The 24488-nt window shown below is 37.4% G+C and overlaps 2 protein-coding genes across 2 annotated transcripts; both read right to left on the bottom strand.

Moving 5' to 3' along the window:
• Positions 1-496: 496 nt before the first annotated feature.
• On the bottom strand, positions 497-7285 carry LOC103038575 (cytochrome P450 1A1). The gene is made up of 8 exons (XM_007251840.4): positions 7182-7285; positions 5249-5629; positions 4644-5136; positions 4292-4418; positions 3710-3799; positions 3305-3428; positions 3111-3197; positions 497-2092 (listed from the first exon to the last, which is right to left on the bottom strand). The coding sequence occupies exons 2-8, from the start codon at positions 5593-5595 to the stop codon at positions 1774-1776; spliced, it is 1587 nt and encodes a 528-aa protein (XP_007251902.3). The 5' UTR covers positions 5596-5629; positions 7182-7285; the 3' UTR covers positions 497-1773.
• A 7168-nt stretch (positions 7286-14453) lies between these two features.
• LOC103023184 (cytochrome P450 1A1) lies at positions 14454-24216 on the bottom strand. The gene is made up of 8 exons (XM_022679824.2): positions 24005-24216; positions 21998-22380; positions 21415-21907; positions 21150-21276; positions 20476-20565; positions 19151-19274; positions 18955-19041; positions 14454-16347 (listed from the first exon to the last, which is right to left on the bottom strand). The coding sequence occupies exons 2-8, from the start codon at positions 22342-22344 to the stop codon at positions 16029-16031; spliced, it is 1587 nt and encodes a 528-aa protein (XP_022535545.2). The 5' UTR covers positions 22345-22380; positions 24005-24216; the 3' UTR covers positions 14454-16028.
• Between the last annotated feature and the right edge of the window lie 272 nt (positions 24217-24488).

Raw genomic sequence — 24488 nt, 5'->3', positions numbered from 1 at the left:
TTTTTGAGCATGAACCACCTGTTTAAGATCATCCCACAGCATTTTAAACAGACTTTGACTAGGTCACTTAGAACCCAAGTACTCCTGAGCTTGAGGGCATGAACTAATGGTTGGATATTCTCTGGCAGAATGACTGGTTCCATCTATTACAGCACGTTATCCAAACCCTGAAGCAGCAAAGCAGCTCCAGACCATCACACTACCACCACCATGTTTTACATTCAATATGATGTTCTTTTTCTGAAATGATGTGTTAGTTTTACAACAGGTTTAATGTTTTTAACTTAATTAGTAACCCTAAATTGTCACTATTTCAACTTCTTCTTTTTTGAAGGCCTGAAATGCAGAAATGCATGTATATTAACAAATTAAAAGGACATTGCCCAGAGAAAATAGGAAATGTTTTGGATTTATACTGTCTGCAATAAAATACAAGTCAAACTAAATGTAAAATTTAAACTAAATGTAGCCTTTTCTGCCCAAAATCCAAAACAGCTTGTGTATTTCTCTCAGTTTTATTTTTCACCATGTAGAGATATGCCAAACATCGCAACAGCTTACAAAGTTTACAGAGCACAATGTACATTACTGCATTCATTATTTAACAACAGCTTGGTGTCAATAAAAAATACATCTAAAAAATAAGACTGACTTCCTTCATTATATGCAATGAACAGATATTACACAAATGAATAGCTGTACTGAAAATATAGCAGTTCTAATGTATACCTAGAGCTGTATCTAAGAGCCTTGAGGAATAAAGAAAATTTAGGTACAAAGCTTCTACATTCTGGGGCACGCGAGGAAGTCTGCTTGTCAGTAATACCAGCACATGGGTCACATTTTGGGATAGAGCTTAAATATTACAAAAAATTACTTCAGTGTTTTTCATAGAAAATGTTATGTCCACAACATAAAGAAGTTTGTAGCTTGTAAAATACAAATTTTCTCATAGCAATAAAACCATTTCATACTATATAAAATATATACAAATACTATAAAGATAAGGCACTAAGCAGAGTGGCCTCCTAGTCACTACAGCACTACATATGTGGTTATATAAGTATGTACTGTATGTATGTATGTATGTACATGATATGATACAGCTTTCTATACATGTTTTAGTCACTTTAACCATACGTAGTAATGTGCCTTAAAGTCTCATCTCTAAATGAACATCTCTGAAATGAGAAGTACCAACATAAGCTCACCTTTTTGGATGTTTTAGTCAATTCACGGATGAGATCTATGTATGCATAATAGTTCCAAAATAACAGTTAAAACAGATTTAGCACCATTTTACCAAAACATGTTGGTTCATGTGGGTTCTCTGCTCATTAATTGCAAAAAAAGGCTAGATTTGCTATGTAGACACCTTGAGCCATGTTTTCGAAATTAGGTTATTTTAGAAAATTGGTCATTAATTCTCTAAACATGCCAAATTCTTCTTAATTACTTATCTTTCATCTCAGCAACTAAATCATGCATCACCTCGTGACAATGCAGTAAACCTACTCTAAGAAACTGGCCTGAATTCCACAATTAGTAAATAACAGCCCTGCCCTCATAGCAGCCTCGTGACTACATTCTGCATCTCCATCTGTAAGAGAGATCTGATGCAATAATATCCATCAATATGCTGTCAGTTATCACAGACACTAACATATGATGACCATCACTATGCTACACAGTGTCTATACTGTCCACAGTGTCATCCTTACAGAAGCAGCTCTCATTGTCTTATTGTCTTTTCTGAACTCAGCAGTATCTGGCTCAGTCCAGACTCTCTGAGCTGAATTCTTCGAAGCCTGGCCGCGGAGCGACGGTCAGCATGCAGCGACTGTGCTTCATGGTGAGGCCGTAGTTGGGGGTCATATCTGGCATCTCTCCTGGCAAGCTGCTGAACTTTAGTCTCTGGATGAGGATGGCGAGGAAGAGGAAGACTTCGGAGCGGCCGATGTATTCACCGATGCAGCGCCGCTTGCCCAGACCGAACACCATGACCTTCTCAGCTTCAGTCTTGTTGATCTCGACACCGTCTTCACTCAGGAAACGGTCTGGGTTGAACATGGAGGGTTCTTTCCACTGATCTCTGCAGAGAGAAACAAAATAGGTTGTTACATTTACGGGTTTTGACTTCATGGGAAGTCTCAGAGCAAAGGGATCTTGACTATATTGGATTGTTTGAGCTGTACTGGGACTAGATCAGTACTTAAGGATCGGATTTGAAAGCCAGCGGTCTACAATCTCTAGATGAATTTTAAATCCCAATGTTGGATGGCAACTAAAAAATCTCCATCTCAAAAAAGCATGTTGAACAAGTGAAAAGGCTGGAAATACAGTATTAAGTCATATTGAAGTATTTATTCTAGTGTTAGATGGTAGATGATTAGAGAGAACACTTCAAAGACACAAAAAAGAGCCAAAAATATGTCAGTGTTAGCTAAACACAGTCAGGAGGGCTCCCTATAGTGACAGGGCCATTTGGAACAGTTAGCTACCATCACAGTGGAAACTGTCTGCCATGTTTGCAAAGCTCAAATCTAGTTAGAAACCCTTCGCAAGGTTTTGTAATGGTCTTTTCTTTTAAAAAGGAAGACATTTAGGCTATTTGAATAATTTTATGATGAAAAAAGTGGCAAAATAAATCAAATTACGCAAAAAACACAAAACATATTTAATGTGCTATTTTCGGTATTCAGCCTTCGGCCACGTTTCATTTTGTTCGGTTTCAATTAAATCCCATTTAAATGCTCCAATCAGCTACGGCTGAGTACAGCCTCAAAAAAGATTCTTTAAAGAAATACTCCAGTGTTTTACTACATCAAAAACATCTGAATGTAAAGTACAATTACATTTTTCAAATATGTATTCAAGGTATTACACAACTTATATTATAAAGCAGTTTGGCAGTTTTATCAAAAATGCTGGACTGTTGAATCAGTTAGATCTGCAGGGTCAAAGGTATGGAGGGTATAACTAACTTCTCAATGAAGCATCCTAGAGGAACCTAGAAGAAGTTTTTTATGCTTCAACTCTACAGCGCAATCACCACAGCAGAAGGCAAACCACCAGCAATAATAACCTAATCACAGAAATTCACAACTTACGGGTCGTGGTTAATCTGCCACTGGTTGATGAACACGCACGTATTTTTGGGAATGAAGTATCCATTGAGGGATGTGTCTTTTGTGGTGCTGTGAAAAGAAAGAAGATACACATAAATGTACATTAATTCATGACTATTCTACACCTGAGACTAAAATGTATATGACTCAAGTTTTTATGAAAACATGTGACCCACCAGTGTGGTATGGTGAAGGGCATGAAGGAGGAGTGGCGGAACATCTCCGTAATGAAAGACTCGAGGAGTGGCAGGTTGTTTTTGTCTGTTAGGCAAGGTTTACGATCATTTCCCACCTTCTCCACTGTAGAGAGATAAGAAGAATGACATTAGGCCTCATAATCAAACATAGATTTAACTAGTTAGACTAAAATGTATAATACTGCTATGTTTTTTTTATTTTATCAAATAAAACAAATGAGCTGAACCACTTTTTAAATCCATTGAATCTTTATGATTGATTTGATTCACTGATTCATTCATTTTCACATCCACTTAACTGTAGAGATGGTGGCTTTGTTCAGAACACACTGATCTTAAGCTTTTCTGTCCTGTCAGTCAGAAGTAAATATGAACTGTGCTTACTCAGCTCCTGATGAAGTTTCTCCTGAATCTCAGGATAGGCCACCAGATACATCACAGACCACGACAAAGCAGTGCTGACGGTGTCAAAACCTGAAAAGATGCAATAAAAAACCATCAAGGCCATGCAAATTTTTATTAATATGAACTAATACGCATATACACCATTTTTGGAAATACTCTTCATGTTCTCATGAAGAATGGATCAAATGAAATGTGTCAAAATCGCAAATAGGTCTTATTATAAAGAATGGCCAGATAGAAAAGGTTCATATTACAATAAAATACAATTTTGACAAATGAACCATTAGAAATGATCCAAAATTAGCCAGAAATGTAATTTTGACAAATGGATCAATAGGAATGAGCCTGTGAGTAGAAACTGGCCTACAAAATGTGTTTCAACTGGTCATGCAGTCATATTATGATATACAGTGGGAGTTTGACTGGAATAAAACCTTATAGCATTAACAGGTTATCCTTAAGATTTCATTTTTGAAACCAGATTTGATTCACAATACAAATACAGGTTAGAACAGCCTAAACTAATCATTGATTATTGAGAATAGCTGCTTCCTTCCTCACCGGCCCCGAAGAGGTCATTCACTATCCCCACTATCTTCTCGTCAGACACCTGGACATTGGAGTTCTCGTCCAGCTTCCTGTCTTCACAGTGATCAATGAGGGAGTCTGTGATATCACGGATGTTGTTCTGAAAAAGTGATTCAGGACACAGACATCATGAGCATCATGGATTTTACTGGCTTAACAATGTCAGTTGCATAGACAACCTTCATTATAGCTTTTTATTTTTCAGTGTGTGCCCTTACAACAGCCTTGGAGGGATCAGGTGTGTTACACTTGCTTTAAAATCAGGACAAACATAGTGAGGCACATCACTGCATTACACTTAAAGGGTTGAAGAAGATGCACTGACCTTATCGTAAGTGCTGTAATGCTCTCTGACGATCCTCTGCACAAATTTGTTGAAGCGCCTGTTGATGTCCACAAACGTCTCCATGGTCTTGCTTGGCAGGAACCGGAGGAAGGGGATGAAATCAGCAGGGTTGCCGTTACCAGCCACCTGTCCGAACTCGTCACTCAGGTTCACCAGACTCAACAGCTCCTCATGGTCGTGGCTGTAGCGCCGGCCGAAGCACATGCCACAGATGACGTTGGCCACAGAGACCACAATGTGGCGGAAGGGGTCGAAGCAGCCGTCGGCCTTCGTCACTTTGCGCAGTCTCTCCACCAGGTACAGCCCCTCTTTGCTGATGTGCTCCTCCAGGGCACAGGAATACTCAGGGGTTTGGCCTTCTAGTGTAGAGAAAGAGCGCAGGGCATTCTGGGCCAGCTTACGGCGATGGCGCCACACCCCAGCCTGATCTGTGCTGAAGGCCAGGCTTTTGCCATTATTGATGTATTGGAAACTGCATAGATAATAAGAAAAAATAACAACATTACAGTTAAGAAGGCAAAATAGAAGCTTTTGAACTTCTATTGAAAAGCCTCCAATGCTTCCAATATAAAATGTGTGTTCACCTGAACAGATCTGGCCGTCCAGCGAAGTCATCTCCCTGCTTGATGAGTGCCTGCCGCACAGTTTCACCGCCACTCAGCACCACCACGGGTCGAGTCCCTATGTGGATCTTAAAGACGTTGCCAAATCGCTTGCTCATGGTGGTCAGGCTGAGGTGAGGGTTCAACCCAAGTTCCATCACATTCCCAATGATTGGAATTGACTGCGGGCCTGGAAGCAGCTTAAGACCTGCAGGGATCCTTTCTCGAGACAATTGGACGAGGAGGTAGACCGTACATATCGTCACCATCGCCACCAGACTCTCCGAGATGGAGATGGGGCCGAACAATGGTATGACTGCCAGGGGCATGGTTTTCACTTTCTACAGCGACGTCAGTGAGAAACTGAGGGGAAAAAAGAGAAAATACCTCTGAATGGTGAGTAAAAGGTAACAGAGGGAATGAAAAGCATCAGAGAGAGAGAGAGAGAATGAAGTGTTGAATGAATGAACGAACATCTATAGATCTAGGGGCTCTTCAGTTTTAGTTCTGAAGAACCAGTGTGCTCACAATGAACCACAGTTTCAACAGTTTCAAACTCACGTCAATGACCTTTATGTAACTCCGGTTCTCCAGCTGTCATTTCTTGAACCCCTTTTCACACTTAGTGGAATTGACCACTGTATTTACTTTACCATCAAGACCTGACTGATGGTTTTGAGATGTTCTGACCCATTCCTCAAGCCATCCCAGTTTAGTTCTTGTCAAGGTAACTCAGATTCTTATGTTTGCCCTGGTTAACTCATGACTAAAGACCCACAGTTCTAAATGAATGACTACACTGTTACATGAACATCACATTGGCATATAGAATTTATCAAGGAACTCTTAGGCGTTGTTCTATTTTAAACTGTGGAGGGACATTGAAGGTGCTTTAGAAGTTTTTTTTAGACGAAACTGATTCCTGAAGGTTCCTCAAAGCATCTTAAAATGTTTCTCCACAGTTTCAAACTCCCATCAAAGCCATTTAGGTGACTCCAGTTCTTCAGTTTCTACCTTTCTTGGACCACTTTTCATACTTAAGTACTGACCCCTCCAAAGCTTTTAACTGGGGGACCCCTTATCTGTTCCTCAAGGAATTTACACTTTTAACAGTGTACAGATTAAAAAAAAAACAATACAGCAATTTTTAGCTACTTCTGATCTGATTCTGATCTGTTGTGCTTTGTATGAAGAATATGATGGGTAAAGAACCCTCATTTGCTCAGACACATTAAAAGCTCATTGAAATGGATCTAGATGGATCTGATCCTTGGAGTAAACTCCAATTCTAATCAAAGCAATGCTCTTTACCACTAACTTCAGCAGTAAAGGGTAGAGGACCCCACACAACCCTCACAAACTCTTCGCACTGATTCTGTCTGGCACAAATAGAGCATCTGAGCCTCCACTACCAGACTCTGCAACAGCTTCTTTCCCAGGCAATCAGACTCCTCGACACGAACACACATAAAACTACATACATTAAACATAAAGAAGCTGAAACAATCCCTATCTGAAATTTGCTTTTAATCACTGCTTTTAATACCTATTTAGTATTGCTGTGCTCATGTACTACCTATGTGTCATATAGCAATTTACATATCTCTGCACTGTATCTTCATTCCTTAGCATGCACATTTTTAGACTGTACTGTTCTGTCTGTTAAATGATCTGAAGTCTGCTGTATTTAGCATTTGAGCATTTATTGTATTTTTTGCACATTTGCACTTTTTCTTGCACTCTTTATTGTCTGTAACATAATTTAATAATAATAATAATAATAATAATAATAATAATAATACATACATACATACATACATACATACATACATACATACCTACAGACATAACTCTCTATATAGTGAGTCAATATATATTATTGACATTATATAATGTTAATAAACAGTGCTCTTACCTCCAGTAGCAGACTTCAGGCTGGATGCTCTCTGTGTTTGGGGGTGTTGAGTCAGATTTGCAGTGTTTGGATGAAGCGCTGCAGTGCTTGAGAGCAGTAATCTTTTATACAGTGGCTCCTCGCGCTATTGGCTGCGCTCCCGGTGACGTCGCGTGGCGGTGCTTTTGAGGTGAGGGGGGGGTAATAGTGGTGCGCGCGCTCACCTGCTCCGTCCAGCACACACAGCACAGAGAATCGCGTGAGAAGCGCGAGCGGAGCAGAAGCGCGCGGGCACGCAGGCGTGTGTGCACGTCTGTAAAACAGTAACGAGCCAGCTCCGCGCCAATAACGCGCTCAGGTCACAATATAGCATTACTGCAGATTAAAAAAGAGGACCATGTGTAATAAATATAATAAAATCATAAAACGCTGTCCAATTAAAAACAAGTATCTCCATTTTTGTCTTTTCTAACTTGAAAACTGGATCTTATGTCAAAATTTAATAAATAGACCAATAGAAATTCTTAAAAATGACCTGAAATAAAATATTTTTATATAAACTTTCTTTAAAATGTTAAGAATATTTTATCCTTCTCCTGTAAAGTTGCTGTTTTGAAGACAAGTGCTTTTCATTGGACAGTGGCCATACCTACATGAGCAATGACAATAAAAATGTTTTTTTTTTTTCTGTGTACAAATAGAAATACAGTTTAAAATTGTAAAATGTTTACAACTAATAAAACCCTTTAAAATACCCTTTAATGTGTTTAAGTCAATAAAAAGTAATAAACACAAACAAAATGTATGCAATTAAATACATTAATTTATTAAAATTGTCTAAAAAATAAAATGGCAAAGACAGATAAATATTTTTTTATATTTTTTTAAATAAAAAAAAATATATATATTTTTATTGTTTTCCATGTGTGCTTTTGACTGGTAAAAATAGAATAGTAAAAGTCGGAAGACGGAGAAGTAAATCAAAAACAGTTTAATACGTTTTATGGTAAATAATAAAAAAATATCAGTTATTACATATACAACTACCGCAGCTGGTTTAAATAAATAAATAAATGAAACAAGGCGTAATCTCCTCAGTTAATTTGATTATATTTAGTAGTGGGAGTCTTGTTAATAAACTTACATCATACAGTATAAGATGAGAAAGGATATGCCCAATATATTGCCAGAGATATAACACACAATTATTATTATAAATAATAATATTAGAACAATAGGTGATATATGTGTGAAGGAGCGGTATCGCAGGTCCTTCCTTCCAGCTGCTGTTAGGCTCTACAACCAGCACTGCTCTTAGCTGACCACACATACACAGCATACTTCATAAACACACTTAAAAGCCACAAACTTACAGAAAATAGACTTACTTTTTCAGTGTAATATAATGTAAAATATATTTTCAGTATAACTAAGAGGCAATGTGCAATTATTTGTAAATACAATCTTAAGAGTTACTCATTATTATCTATATTGTATACATTGTACTGTTTATTTTATATATTTTTGTACTGAGCGCCTTGATATCCCTTTGCTGCTGTAATACTGTGAATTTCCACACTGTGGAAATAATAAAGGAGTACCTTATAACAAGTTGTAAAGGCAGGTTTAGCCTTTGTTATTGAATATACAGTGTATCACACTTAAAGTAAAAATAAATAAATAAAGGGAAAATCTGATTATTTGTTAGTTTTTAATTATTCCTCACCTCAGAAACATTCCGACAAACAATTGATTTTACAAACAATATGACATTATTACATCAAACAGTGTAGAAGTTGTAGTAAGCTGTCAGTCTGCTGATGTTCGTGTGAACCATTTAACCTGCTCGTTCGTCGCGTGCGTGCAGCTGCAGCGCGCGGGTTAAACATTGGCCAGGTTGCGTGAGAGCGCGAGAGCGCGCCGAACCTGAGGATGCTTCTACACACACGCACGCACGCACACACACACACACACACACTAATTCATTCATCACTCACTGCTGAAGACAGGTGAGCTCGAGCCATGCTCCTCAAGCTGATAACTCTCACACGCTCAGATGATCAGTATTAGATATCAGTCAGCATTAGCGTTAAGACTGGATCAATTAATCAAAAATACTGCCCATTTCTTTGATATTACCCTGAAAAAAATAATAATAATAATATATATATATATATATATATATATATATATATATATATATATATATATATATATATTGCCTAATACACTAAAATGAAATGTGTTATTTAAACTGACACACAGAGAGTATAACCTCTTCTCCAGTCTCCAAGACTCTAAACACATTTTCTGCTTTACACACATTTTGCAATTTAAAACAGCACCTTTTAAATACACTGGACAAGGTTCTCTGCATAAAACACAACAATCTGATCAGTCAAAGAAACAAAGCATAGATACACTGTTTAAGTCCAAAATATTTTTTCATTATTTAATTATTGGCAAAAACCCACCACTATCCCATAAACAATACTGCACATTACAGTAACTATAAACACACACACACACACTCATATTATTGTAAATCCTTAATATCAATGTGCACATATTGCTAACCTTATTAAAAAAGTAATATTTAAATGTGAACACTCACATCCAAAAAAAAAAAAACACATTCTTCACAAACAACCTATAAAGCGTGCAAGCTGCATAGTAATATTAAAATGCAACATAAATAAAAGTACACATAAAAATAACCTTTAAGGACATTATGTGCAAAATATCCAAAATTGCTGTTTGCGAACCTTTGCTTCAGCAAAAGAAAGTGAACAGCTGTAATGCTGGATGTTTGGTAGATAGATGTCATGGTAGAATAGCTAGCTCAGACTGTTTGAAGCAAGCTGCACTAACTGTTCTAATTAATCACTAGAAATGACTGCCAGAAAGGTAGCTAGCTAGCTAGCATACATGTTAGCCTGCTGCTAAATCACACCATTTGTAGTGGGAGGCATAATTTATTCAGAAAATTTATTCAAAAAATGTTCTTCCTGCTGTCCTGTTTTTTTTAAGTTTGTTCCACTTCCTTTCTCCTCTTCCTTATCTGGCTTCCTGATTGATAAATTCACTTGCTGGAATCTCAAACCTGGCTGGCTGCTTACCATCAGCAACTGTCATCAGGAATTAAGTATTAGACCACAGGTAAGGAGTTTTTACAATAGACCACTGCAGTCCTGACATCACTTTGTAGTCTGCACCATGTTGTTTATGTCTATACTTGAGGTTCCATGTCTAAACTGCTTTTGTAAATGGAAAAATTTAATGGGCTTTTCAAAAACTGGTCTCTATCATAGTCTGTGGTAAATACATATGTTTACGACCCTGTATGTTTTATTCGGAGTAGATTGTCCTCCTAAACATCACTGGATCCTATGAATTACGAGATCTTTTAAGAGAGGTAATGAGAAAAATGCTAACGTTTAGCTAATGCTACAGCGCAGTGAACTGACGTCACAACGCAGCGACAGAGATCAGGAGAATATCAGGGATATGACACTGGCTGTAGAGCTCCCGCCAGATCACGCTTTGGATTATTCTTCTTTTTCAGGATAATTGAAGTATATAAACAGGTAAAAATTCTATTAGTATGGTGATTTTAAGCAGTGTAGTCTGTGTTAGAGATTTAAAATGCACATAGCTTTAGCTGCACAGTGGTTCAGTTCAGGGGCAGAGCTTTCTCGCAGGTTTAGTATTTAATTACAGTCATTAGTTTATACAAATTACAGCTAATCCAAATAATCAACTAATTTATTAACTATCAGCCCTTGCCAAGGTGAACTGATACAGTAGGAAAACCAGCTGGACAGTGTTACTCCAGAACCACAGAGCTAATCTAACTAATTGAAGAACCATAGAGTCTAAAACAGTCAATGTAAGAAGGCTTAATGTGGGCTTTCTTTTCACTGAAACCTATCATTAGGACAAATTATAATATGGTTTATGGTACTAAAACAATGAGCCAGAAACACCAAACATCTCTAATTTTGGTAATTCCATTCTTCTGGATAAGTGTTTTCCTGCTGTTGCAGGCCCAGCTCTCCTCAGTGAGAGCAGTTAGTTAATTAGTAGGATCAGCTGTGTGTAATATGCTGTAAACATACTGCCAGTGTTCTGTCCAGTTGTGCTACCCTGTCAAACTGTGCTGCCCTAGTGTATATTTAACTATAAAAAATACAAAAGAAGCACTATATTAAGGTAAGTACCTAGTAGAAGTCCCAGTAGATGTAGGTTAGTATATTTGGATAGAAATAATTAAAAAGTGTAGGTGATCGCATGCACAGTACATTTAGAAAGCACATATTGATGGGTAGCATAACTAGACGGAACACTGGAGTTCGCTGGTGTTGCCACCAAAAAGAGTCTCCTGCTGATCTCTGCAGCTGCGCTGGGGTCAGTTCACTCCAGCTGTAGCATTAGCTTAAAGCTAGCATTTTTCTCATTACGACTCTTAAACAATCTCGAAATTCAGAGGATCTGGTGATGTTCACGAGGGAAACGTACACAGAATAAACATACTGGGTCCTGAACATATTTATTTACTACAGAATGTGACAGAGGCCAGTTTTAAAAAAAAAAAAACTTTCTTTTTCCTCATAGGGAAAAACCGCTTAGACACGGAAGCCAAATATAGTTAGGTGACACCTGTTTACTTTATGTATGGCTGATATCATACACTTACTGTACAAGTCCCGCCCCAGTAAATTTACTGATTAACAACAATTTTTGGAAAGCTGATTTTAATTACACTAACCACAACCGGGCCTGATTACTGCCAGACCTGTAGAATCAAGAAATCACTTCAATAGAACCTGTCTGACAACATGAAGCAGCTAAAAGATCTCAAAAAGCAACACATTATGCCCACATTTTTAAAAAATGTCAACAACAGTTAAGAAAGCAAGGTCATTAACATCTATCTTTCTGGAAAAGTAATTTGAGTATTGAATGCTGTTCAAATGTACGAAACATTGCCGTTTAAATGTGGAAAGTGCTCCTGTTTAGTATAGAAATATGTAATCCATTGTGTTTGGGCACTTTTGGTGTTGCAGGCCGAGTTGAGTGTAAACTGTGTAAAATGAGTGAGCACATTACTCTTTTTTTTCCATTGTGTTTCTGTCCCTTTGTGTATTTCTACAAATTTTGACAAATTTTATATTCAACATTGTCGATTATATCGACTAATCGTTGCAACCCTATCCAGGAGTTCACAAAAGAACCCAAAACAACATTTAAAGAACTGCAGATCTCACTTGCCTCAGTTAAGGTCAGTGTTAATGATTTAATAATAATAATAAAAGAGAATGGGTGAGAATAGTATCCATGGGGGAGTTTCAAGGCAAAAAAAAAAAAAACACTGGTGACCAAAAAAAAAAACACGGACCATCTTACATTTGCCAACAAACATCCTGATGATTCTCAGGACTTTAAATCTGTTGGTGACCTAAAGCTCAGGCGTACTTCAGGACAAAATTCCTCCACAGAAATGTAAGAGCCAGTAAAGCTTCATAAAGCAGTAAAGCTTGATTGCAGTTGTTACAATGGTTGGCACAACCAAGTTATTAGGTTTAGAGGGCAAACACTTTTTTCACACAGGCCCATATTGGTTTGTATAGTTTTTTCTTTAATAAAAAAAAATCATATAGAGGTGCTTTTATTTTTACTCAGGTTATCCTTATCTGGTATTAAAGTTTCATAATAAAAAAAATATATCAGTATGACAAAAAAAACTTGGTTACAATGCTTTTCATTAAGCCCAACAGTGTGAAGTTGGTTAGACAAATACGTTTTCACACCAGCACTGTTTGGTTCGGTTAAAACGAACTCTGGTCCGTTTGTAACTTTAGTGCGGTTCGATTGAGCAGGTGTGAAAACAGTAATCGCAGTCGGGTGCGGATCAAAAGAACCGGACCGAGACCACCTCCTCTAGCAGTCCCAAACGAGCGGTTCGCTTGTGGTGAGAACGTAATCCGGTCTCGATCCGACCCAGCTTTTAAATATATTCCATTTATTTGAGCTAAGCTGCTGATGAGGCGCAGTTTAAACTGAGATGTTAGCCAGATAACGCTAATTACCACAGCTATGAAAAAAAAACGCTGTGTCCGTGCACGCGCGGTCTGTGTTGGGTTCTCAGTTGGGAACTCAGTTTCTACGCATACATCTGCGCTGCACGTCTAAACTCTGTTTAAAAGCGTAGCGTTCTGTGTTAAAGCACAGATATACGCGCTGGAACACAGAATCTTCTCGCTATATTTACCTTTTTCGTATATTTATATTTACTCCCACGCCAGACAGCTCTGACCAATTTATTGGTGCGCATTTTGGTGCGTTTAGGTTTTTGTCTGTATGAAATTAGACCAAACAGAAGAGAAGAGAAGAGAAAACGCTCTAAATAAACGAACTCATCAACTGATACGGACCAGAGAAACGAATTACAGATGTGAAAACGCCTTAACAGTGTCTAGTACTATGAATGAAATGTGTGTGCTATTTGGTGAGTATGTAATTTAATATTTATCTCACGGTCTTTACACCTATCTGAGGCAAAGTTTAAACCATCATCGTTTTTGTGGTAAAACATCAAAGTAATTAGAACAAATTACAAAATCAAAATATGTCTTTGAAATATAATAGAAAAGATCATATTCAACACAGCTTGAACTTTATGTGAAATATGTTTTGTTAAAATTCTAATTTTAATTAGCTAAAATGCATGCAAGTGAAGATAATAAGTGAGTACGCTGGAAAATAAGATGCATGTGTAGTCTGAACTCTTCTTCAGATGATAAATAGTCGACAGATTTAAAAAGAGCCGCAAAGTGCAGTATTCTGATAATGACATCACTGTTAAATTCTGAAACACTGGACTGGGCTGGAACTGTAGGGGGCTCTAGTGTGTCTCCCCTTAACTGATACATGTCGCATTGTTTGTTTTACAGCTGTTTTTTTAAGATTAGCCAGATTTCAGTTGTTACCAACATGGCTCAACTTCTCCATCGGGTATCCCTTCTAACTGGTAATCATGTCTATGTCTCATATACTTTTTTAAAAAGCCATATTTGTAAAAAAAAAAAAAAAAAAAAAAAAGTACATCCAGACACAAAAAAATGTGGAGACTATATGTAAAGAACTGTCACGTGTATTTTCTTCCACAATCTCTGTACACATGAATAACTCATGCTATTTGACTCATCATTATGAGGTATCATCCATGTGCAGTGCGTCACCAATTTTGGCTATAAATATTCTATATCTGCAATAATGGGAAGTCATGCATGCTGGAGAAAAAAGGGGTTTATTATTATTGGTCCATGCAAGAGATTTTGTCCACAACATAGAAAGATTTTAGACTGTGAAAGAAAAAGGTTTGTATCACAATCAAACAAGTACAATAAAAGTAGAGAAATACTATGAATATAAGTCAGATTGGTTTATATTAAATTCTTCTCTGTATAGAAACGTACCAAGCTAGAACTCACTTAAATTGTTTTAAGTACATTTGCATTGTTGTCAGTTTCACACCACAATTATACAGATATATACAATTTGATTGAATTAATTAATTTATTAAATGATTGATTAAATGAATAATAGAAAGGATGCACCTCCAGCACCATTTCATACCTTTAAATTTTACACCATATTACATTGTCTCCATTTCACCAATTCAATTTTTCTTTAATCTTAGACCTGTTACTGCATTACAGCCCAGATCTTATAGCAACTTAATAAATACATTCTGCATTTTTATCTGTTCAGTAACGGGGGTAAAAGTGTGTAAAAGCGGAGAGAGTGCGCATTTCTAGCGCAGAAAAATGGGCCAAAGAGTCTAAAAGCGGAGAGAGTTCGCATTTCTAGCGCAGAAAAACGGGCCAAAGAGTCTAAAAGTTGCCGTAATTAAGGAGTTTAATATTAAGAGACATCATGAAATTAAACATCAATTTGAAAAATCTTAGTTTACACAACACTGTCAAAGATCAATATAGTAAGTCAAGTAAAATGGTGTGTAAATGAAATAATCAGGAAAAAATGTATTATTTAAAGTGGTATATTTCATTATTTGTTTTATTACAGAGTCTGTGGCCCGTGACTTCAAATATATTTCTCCTTCTGGACCCCAACAAAAAAAGTTTGGACAACCCTGCTCTAGAGGGATTTTACCTACACTGTAAAATGGTTATTGAGCCCAATAAACTGTGCTATTTTATGTAAAATAATGATTTGTGAACTTTCTTTGCTTATTTAAAACAGAAAGTACAGCCCATAAGTTTGTGGGGGGTTTTTTTGTTTAAAAAAATGCATATAAATCTGAGTAAAGTTAGCAAGACTTGAGCCCAGTAATCTTTGTTCATTGTAATGAGAATATTTTACCTTAAATTATACCTTTTAAACTTTAAGCTTAATTAAACTAATAAATACATCCAAATATTTTGTGTGTTTTATGTTTAGTATGTTTAGTAACTTTGCATATACATTTGAGTAAAGTCAACATAACAATTTTTTTATACTGTTTGGGACTCCATGTGTTTTAAAACACTGAAAATAACTTCTGGGAGCCATCATACAAGCAGTCTTAAGAAGGATTACAGGGGTATTAGCACAATGAACATTTATTTATTTTAAGTGTTTGAGATATCTGTGTAGTTTGAGTTGATTTTATACACACTGTGGTTAATTATGTTAACAGATGTTTTTTTAGAAGTAGGCAAGTATTGAAACAACCAATATAATACCTCCTCAAACTGGTTACTTTATCAGACAACTAGCTAGCTTAAGCTGTAGGTTTTCACAAGCTCAAATGGCCAAATGGTTTATTTGTAGCTGGATAAATTCAGCCACCGGCCGTTAGCTGGCTCAGTGCAGACTCTCTGAGCAGAACTCCTCAAAGCCTGGCCGCGGAGCGACGGTCAGCATGCAGCGATTGTGCTTCATGGTGAGGCCGTATATGGGGGTCATATCTGGCATCTCTCCTGGCAAGCTGCTGAACTTTAGTCTCTGGATGAGGATGGTGAGGAAGAGGAAGACTTCAGAGCGGCCGATGTATTCGCCGATGCAGCGCCGCTTTCCCAGACCGAACACCATGACCTTCTCAGCTTCGGTTTTGTTGATCTCGACACCGTCTTCACTCAGGAAGCGGTCTGGGTTGAACATGGAGGGTTCTTTCCACTGATCTCTGCAGAGAGAAAGCAAATAATGAGGTATGGAATTAGAATTGCTATAGAGACCACTGTGTCTTTAGTACTGTTGCTCTAGACCATTGGCATCCAAACCTAAAACTTGAACTATATTATCTATTCAACTCCACCCTAACGCTATGTGAGTGGCAAAAAGTATGTAAACCTTTGCTTTCAGTATCTGGTTTTCCCCCCTTTGCTGTAATTACTGCAACTAAAAAATGTTTCCGGTAACCTGCTTGGAGGAATTTTAGTCCATTCCTCTGTACAAAACAGCTTTAACTCTGGGATGTTGAAGGGTGTCCTCACATAAACTGCTCGCTTCAGGTCCCTCCACAACATTTCCTTTAGATTAAGGCCAGGACTTTCACTTGGCCATTCCAAAACATTAACTTTATTCTTTTTGATCCATTCTTTGATAGAGCGACCTGTGTGCTTAGGGTCGTTGTCTTGCTGCATGACCCACCTTCTCTTGAGATTCAGTACATGAACAGATGTCCTGACATTAGAATTCTCTAATATAATTCAGTATTCACTGTTCTAACAATGAAGGCAAGCCATTCTAGCCCTAATGCAACAAAACAGGCCCAAACCATGATGCTACCAGCACCATGTTTCACAGGTGGGAGAAAATGTTTTCCGTCCTCCAAACATAGCACTTTTCATTTAAACTAAAATTGACTTTTTTGGTCTCATCTGTCCACAACTTTCTTCCAATCACCTATTGGATATTTCAAATGATCTTTAGCAAACTGCAGATGAGCAACAATGATCTTTTTGAAGAGCACTGACTTTTTCCTTGCAAACCGGTCATGCACACAATTGTTGTTCAGTTATCTCCTGATAGTGGACTCATGAACATTAACACTAGCCAATTTGAGAGAGAGGCCTTCTGTTGCTTAGATTTTACCTTAAGGTCCTTTGAGACATTGTGAACTATTACACACCTTGCTCTTGGAGTAATCTTTGTTGGACTACCAAACTAGGGGAAGGTTACAATGATCTTGAATTTCCTCCATTTGTGCACTGTAATCTGTCTGACTGTAATCTAACTGTGGACTGGTGGAGTCCAAACCCTTTAGAGATTTATAACCCTTTCCAGCCTGATGAGCATCAACAATTATTTTTCAAAGGTCATGTTCATGCCACGATACACTTCCACAAAAGTGTGGTAAAGAACAGACTTTGCTAGATCCCTGTTATTTAAATAAAACAGGCTACGCCCACTCACACCTGATTGTCATCCCATTGATTAAAAGTTATCCAAAAGCAGTGTGTAAGACTGGTGGAGGAGAACATGCCAAGATGCATGGAAACTGTGAGTTATTCCACCAAATATTGATTTCTTCATTTTCTGCAAAAAAAAATCCAAATAAAAAGAAAATGGAATTTTGGGAGAAATGTTTATAAAATAAAACAACAATGTTTATTTACTCAAACATATACATAGCAAAATCAGAGAAACTGATTTAAATACTGAAGGTCTTCTATTTTTTTCCAGAGCTGTGTTTACTATTGGAACATTTTCCTCAATTAATAAATGACCATGTCTCATTTGTTTAGTTGGGTTAGCTCTGAAATTCTAATGATGTTTTAAATCATACTCATGCAGAAATATAGAAAAAAATTACAATTTCACAAACTCCCAAGCACCACTGTAATATACATAATTCTGTAGTTTTCACAGCATGACCAATGTATAATGAACCTATTCTTGCTGTAGAATACGTTTACAGCATCCTTCTCTAGATCTGCAAAGCGTCATGGTTCAAATTCAGTGAAAGGTGAATTCTACACTGTGAGTCACAGGTCAGTAATTTTAGAGCAGGATTTCTTTCCTGCAATTTAAACAAGAATTTGATTGTGACAATTTTTCTATTATTTATAACTCAGATACTAGTTTTTATTATAATACAGAAGGACACATTTACATCCTCCATAAGTTACAGTAAGTTATATAATATATCTATAGTTGAAATGTACAGAGAATAGCAGCCAGTCTTTCAGCCTAGCAGGCACATATTAATGGTCAGTTATTACCTCAGTGTGCTAATGCTAACCTAGCCTTTTTCAGCTTGTATCTTTCAAGAGTTAAGCAGTCGGTCTGTGTCTCTGAAGATGTAGTAACTGATACCAAGCGTCAAAAGTGCAGTTAAAAGCTTTATTACCTTTCATTTATTCGAGTAGACTGTATTAATGAACTTTAACCTGGTGTTTATTGTCTCTTTGCGGCATTCCCGTGGTACTGCTCTGCTAGCTACATGGCTAACGCTAGCTACAGTGGACTGGGAGAGAGAAATGATAGAGTGGAGCACCTTCCTAATGTAGTAAGTGTATCATTAGCAAAAAATAAACAGTTTTCACATGTGTTATCTGGTTATTTGGTGTAGGAGTAACAATACTTGATATTATTTTTAACTATGTGTGTTGGAGCACTAGCTAGCTAGCTTTATTTGGTAAAGCTTGACACTGTTGCCTGCTTATAAGGTCCTTTGCTTACTGAAATGTTTTTTTTTTTTTCTTTTGTAAATATATTTAGGACAGCATTGTTGTTTCACAAATTATAAAAAGGAGCTAAAATACTAATGAAGCAAAGAGCTACTTACGGGTCATGGTTAATCTGCCATTGGTTGATGAACACGCACGTATCTTTGGGAATGAAGTATCCATTGAGCGATGTGTCTTTCGAGGTGCTGTGAAAAGAAATAAAGCATATTTGAATTAATAATTCCATGATACAGAGAATATCAGCAAATATACAGTATATAAATTGGAAGTTCTGTAAGTAAACATATGACCCACCAGTGGGGGATGGTGAAAGGCAAGAAGGAGGAGTGGCGGAAGACCTCTGTTATGAAACAGTCCAGATAGGGCAGGTTGGTTTTGTCTGAAAGCTGAGGTGTACGACCTGTTCCAATCTTCTCCACTGAAGAAAGAAGAGCAGCACTCGATTAGGATTCATCTTCATCTTGATGTTACTAATTTTAATTTTCCGTATGTACCAAACTGTAATGTATTACTGATTAAGCTATACATATATGGTGCACCTTATGTATGAATTCTACCCGTCAGGTTGTAAGGAGCAGTAAAGACACTCTGCTGAAGTACAGTGTTTCAGGAGTTTAAGTTTAGTTCTCCAGCACCGAGACTGGAACTGTATTAGCATTAGCCGCTAACCGCAGCGCTAGATCTTGGGTGTTTGTTGTGTTAAAATGAGCTACATGCCACGACCGCTAGCTGATGGTGCCCTGGGTTACCGGAACACTCAGGTTTCCTCAGTGTAAAGCTGTCGGGTGGCATTTACTAGTGCTAAGCGCTGCTAACCGTGGCTAGTGTTGCTGCTAACCTCGCTGTTGAAAATATGGAACATCTAAGCTTACTATAAATAAACGCAAGTGCTTTACTTACACAAATAAACAGTTTTCAGGAGATTAATCTGTGTAGATTAACATCCAGTGCTCAGCTGATTTTAATTAAAAAGTTTTTTTTTTTTTTAAGAATTACAGTTTTGTTTGCTTAGGTGCATCCCCCAGCTTTTCTATTAGAAGAGAGGCATGGCGACACATTGGTTCCTTACTATGTGACTTAAAATGCACCTCATAATATGGTGTTCCTTATTCTGTCTTAGTCTGTAAAATACGGTATGTGGAAATGGTGCAAAATCCTGTATACTGAATTTTGCATTTTCAGGGCCTTTAAGGAAAATAAATGATTTAAAAGGGAAAAAAAATAGTATTTTTTAAAAGAGGGGTGGTTTTTAGCAAACATTTTATTCATTATCAGCATACAGGAATGGAAAAAACTGAGCTTTGCAAATGGATTAAAAAAATTGTGAATTTACAAAGCCTTTGTTTGTAGTAAAATTCTCTACTGCAGCATTTACACACTTACACACAGCACATTCACACTTTCATCATGACTAGAATGATATATATATATACAGTATATATATATATATATATATATATATATATATATGTCTGATTATATATATATATATATATATATATATATATATATATATATTTTTTTTTTTTTTTCTTTTTCTCTAATCTTTTCCCACTGTGTGTTTTGTTTATCTAGTGTCCCGTTACTGACTTTATATTTTAAATATAAACTGTGCTTACTCATCTCCTGATAAAGTTTCTCGTGAATCTTTGGATAGGCCACCAGATACATCACAGACCACGACAAAGCAGTGCTGATGGTGTCGAAACCTGGAAAGATATAGTGATAAGAGTTAAGATGTGCGAATGAAAGCCTATAACAAGAAATATACAAATCAATATATTCACTGCCGGGAAAAAAAAACATCAAAAATGACAACTTTAAAAGAGAAGGAAAAAACGTTATTCAGTTTAATTGAAAGTCAATATAAAAGATTTTTGTCCAGCATCCATAATAAAACATTAGCCAAATGCCACAGTTAAATTTAACTTTCTAATTATTGGAAAATGGAAGCAAATAGACATTTGTTACATTATGAGATCTGGTAAAAATGTATAGTACATGGTGTGGAAAGAACCAATAGAATTGGTCCATTCTATTCTGTTAAAGGTTATATACCTGGAATCTACTATCGAAATGAATTAATATAAAATTACAATAATGTCTGTTGTGACCAAAGCTGATATTCAATGATGTGGAAAGGACCAATTGAACAGATCCATTTTTTTCTCATTGTGTGGAATGGACCAAATTATAATATATTAATATACATGCCAATAATTAAAAAATATAGTGAATATAAATTGTTCCTTAATTGAAATATATTAAAAATAGAAAATTAAAATGCACTCACCAGCACCAAAAAGGTCATTCACTATCCCCACTATCTTCTCGTCAGATACCTGGACATTGGAGTTCTCGTCCAGCTTCCTGTCTTCACAGTGATCAATGAGGGAGTCTGTGATATCACGGATGTTGTTCTGAAAAAGTGATTCAGGACATAGACAACATGAACATCATGGATTTTACTTGCTGATTCAAAGGCATGGTCAAGAGCTGTGCTGTTTTCAACAAGGTACAAACTGTATGCACACCGCAAAGACTTAAGATGAACAAACCTTATCGTAAGTCTCGTAATGCTCTCTGAGAATCCTCTGCACAAACTTGTTAAAGCGATTGTTGATGTCCACAAACTTCTTCATGGTCTTGCTTGGCAGGAGGCGGAGGAAAGGGATGAAATCAGCAGGGTTGCCGCTACTGACCACCTGTCCGAACTCGTCGCTCAGGTTCACCAGACTCACTAGCTCCTCGTGGTCGTGGCTGTAGCGCCGGCCGAAGCACATGCCACAGATGACGTTGGCCACAGACACCACAATGTGGCGGAAGGGGTCGAAGCAGCCGTCGGCCTTCGTCACTTTGCGCAGTCTCTCCACCAGGTACAGCCCCTCTTTGCTGATGTGCTCCTCCAGGGCACAGGAATATTCAGGGGTTTGGCCTTTCAGGGTAGCGAAAGAGCGCAGGGCATTCTGGGCCAGCTTACGGCGATGGCGCCACACCCCAGCCTGATCTGTGCTGAAGGCCAGGCTTTGGCCATCATTGATGTATTGGAAACTGCAAACATACAACTCATTTAATGTCTTTCATTTTCGATCTGATATAAAATGCATCATTGTATTAACTAAAATACTTATTTGTTTTCACCTGTACAGATCTGGCCGTCCAGCAAACTCATCTCCCTGCTTGATGAGTGCCTGCCGCACAGTTTCACTGCCGCTCAGCACCACCACGGGTCGACTCCCTATATGGATCTTAAAGACGTGGCCAAAGCGCTCGCTCATGGTGGTCAGGCTGAGGTGGGGGTTCCACCCAAGTTCCATCAAATTCCCAATGATGGGAAGGGAATGTGGACCTGGAAGCTGCTTAAGACCCTCAGGGATCTTTACTCGACTCTTTTGAAGCAGGATATACACTATGCAGATCGTCACCATGGCCACCAGGCCCTCCGAGATGGAGATGGAGTCGAAGAAGGGCAAGACTCTCAGCGACATGTTTTCTTCTGCTTTCTTCTTGCTGTCAGTAAGAAACTGAAAAGAAAGTGATACCAGTAAATGCCACCGAATAATCAATAAAAGGCGAAAGACAGCATCAAATACAGAGCAAAGACATGGAAAGTAAAGTATTTATAGATAAATCAGTTCATTTGGTGGCCATCATGGCAATTAGTGTGGCTGGTGTGTCACAGTGCATAACACCACTACCTGCTAGTTAGCTACCCTATTGTGTGGGAGACTGGGGTTCAGTTCCCAGTCTGGGTGACTATGCTGTGCTACATTGGGCAAGACTCCTAACACCATGTAGGCCTGAAATTAAATAAAAAGCCAACACACAGCCTTCCATCATTGTCATTGCAGTGAGACCAAAATACTGTAACCTGAAGGTCAAATTACCATTTCAACTACATATTATGAATCGCTGATAAAATAAATACTCTGACAAAAACCACAAGATTCATATCTTGAATGGATGCTGGGTTAAATGTTAGAAGATCTCCCAGTCATTTCATTTAACACTAGGGCTGTACAGGCAAGAACTTGTAATGCAATGCATAATCATGATACAGAGGTTAGGATTCAATATATTGCAATATATTGTGATACTGTAAATAAGGAAATATATTTTAGCTGTTCAAACCAATTTTTAGAACAGAAATTGTCATATTATAAAAATACATATCATAATATCATAATTATAAAATTACATGAATACAAAGAAAAAATACTTATTATGTAATCAGAACAGTGGAGTCTAACAACTGCTATCTAGTGGGTGGGTTTAAACACAACACTAAGTGAGCCAGTATCTGCCACCAATCTTTACATGTTAATTAATAATTAAAAATCAGTAATGTGTTTTTAAAAATGTTGACATTTTTTTAACCAATACTATTGGTTCCAACAGTTAAGGAACGTCTAGTGTGAAAAATGCATGACCCTTGATGAACCTTTGGAGGTTCTTCAGTTTGGAATTCTAGAGAAATCGCTAAATGTTAATGCATTAAGGAACCTTTTTTATAAAAACCTTTTTCAAAGCACCTTAAGGGGTTGCACCACAGTTTCAAATAGAAGAACCCCTAAAAGTTAATTAAGGTATCATTGTTAAAAGTATGTATGAAAAAGTAACTTAAGTCTAGTAGTATGGGTATCATGCAGTGAAAAAGCCCCAAAGGAGCTGAGAGTCTTATTAGCAGTACACAGTCTCATGTTGTTTTAAAGGCTCCAAGTGTTTCTTTCAAAGTGTCTTGGGGCTTCAAATGTCTCAACCATTAATCAATTAAATTGTTGAAGATGTTCTTAATTGAAGATAGTGTAAGATCACTTAGAGGAGGGTTCTTTTTCTCAAGAAACTTTTGGGGGTCCATCTATTTGCAATTCTGGAGGAACCCCTTTATTGTGCTTTAAGGACGCTTCAAGAAACATTTTCTTTTACAATTTTTTTTTTCTTAAAAGTTTCCCAAAACAGCACTGGTGATTATTTAGACATGTATTTATTGCACTCTGGACCTTACCACTAAAGACTGCAATAAAAAGCATATATACTATACTATACTATACTATACTACACTATACTACACTATACTGTACTATGGCATTGCATAGCTGTTTACAGACAAACGCAAGTAATTGTCTTAGTGATTAATTCTGATCTTACCTCCAGCAGCAATGTTCAGGCTGATATTCTCTGGTGTTTGGGGGTGCTGAATCAGTTTGTTGGGCACGGATGAATCGTAGCAGAATTGGAAGGCCTTCCTATTTTATATAGCGGCCCCTCACGCGATTGGTTGTGCCTCCAGTTACCACCATAACAGTGCTTTTAGGTAATAGGGTAAGAGTTACGCTCTCTCACCTGCTCCATCCACCACACACAGGATAGATAATCGCGTGTGAAACGCTTGGGCTCAGTGTGTGTGTGTGTGTGTGTGTGTGTGTACATTTCTGTAAAACAGTAACAAGCGACCTCACCTCCAAAAAAGATCAGAATACAGCCTACAGAGGAGAGCCATGTTTAATAAAATAACAAATGCATAAGCTCCCTGACTGCACTGTGTGTATTTTAAATGTATGCATGTTTGTATACAGTGCTGTGAAAAAGTATTTTCCCCTACAGATTTCTTTTGTTTTTGCTTTTTTAATCA

The sequence above is a fragment of the Astyanax mexicanus genome, chromosome 9 (assembly GCF_023375975.1).
Source record: "Astyanax mexicanus isolate ESR-SI-001 chromosome 9, AstMex3_surface, whole genome shotgun sequence".
NCBI classification, from domain to species: domain Eukaryota; kingdom Metazoa; phylum Chordata; class Actinopteri; order Characiformes; family Acestrorhamphidae; genus Astyanax; species Astyanax mexicanus.
The sequence above is the reverse complement of the archived record's forward strand: the minus strand, read 5'-3'. Positions and strand labels throughout refer to the sequence as shown.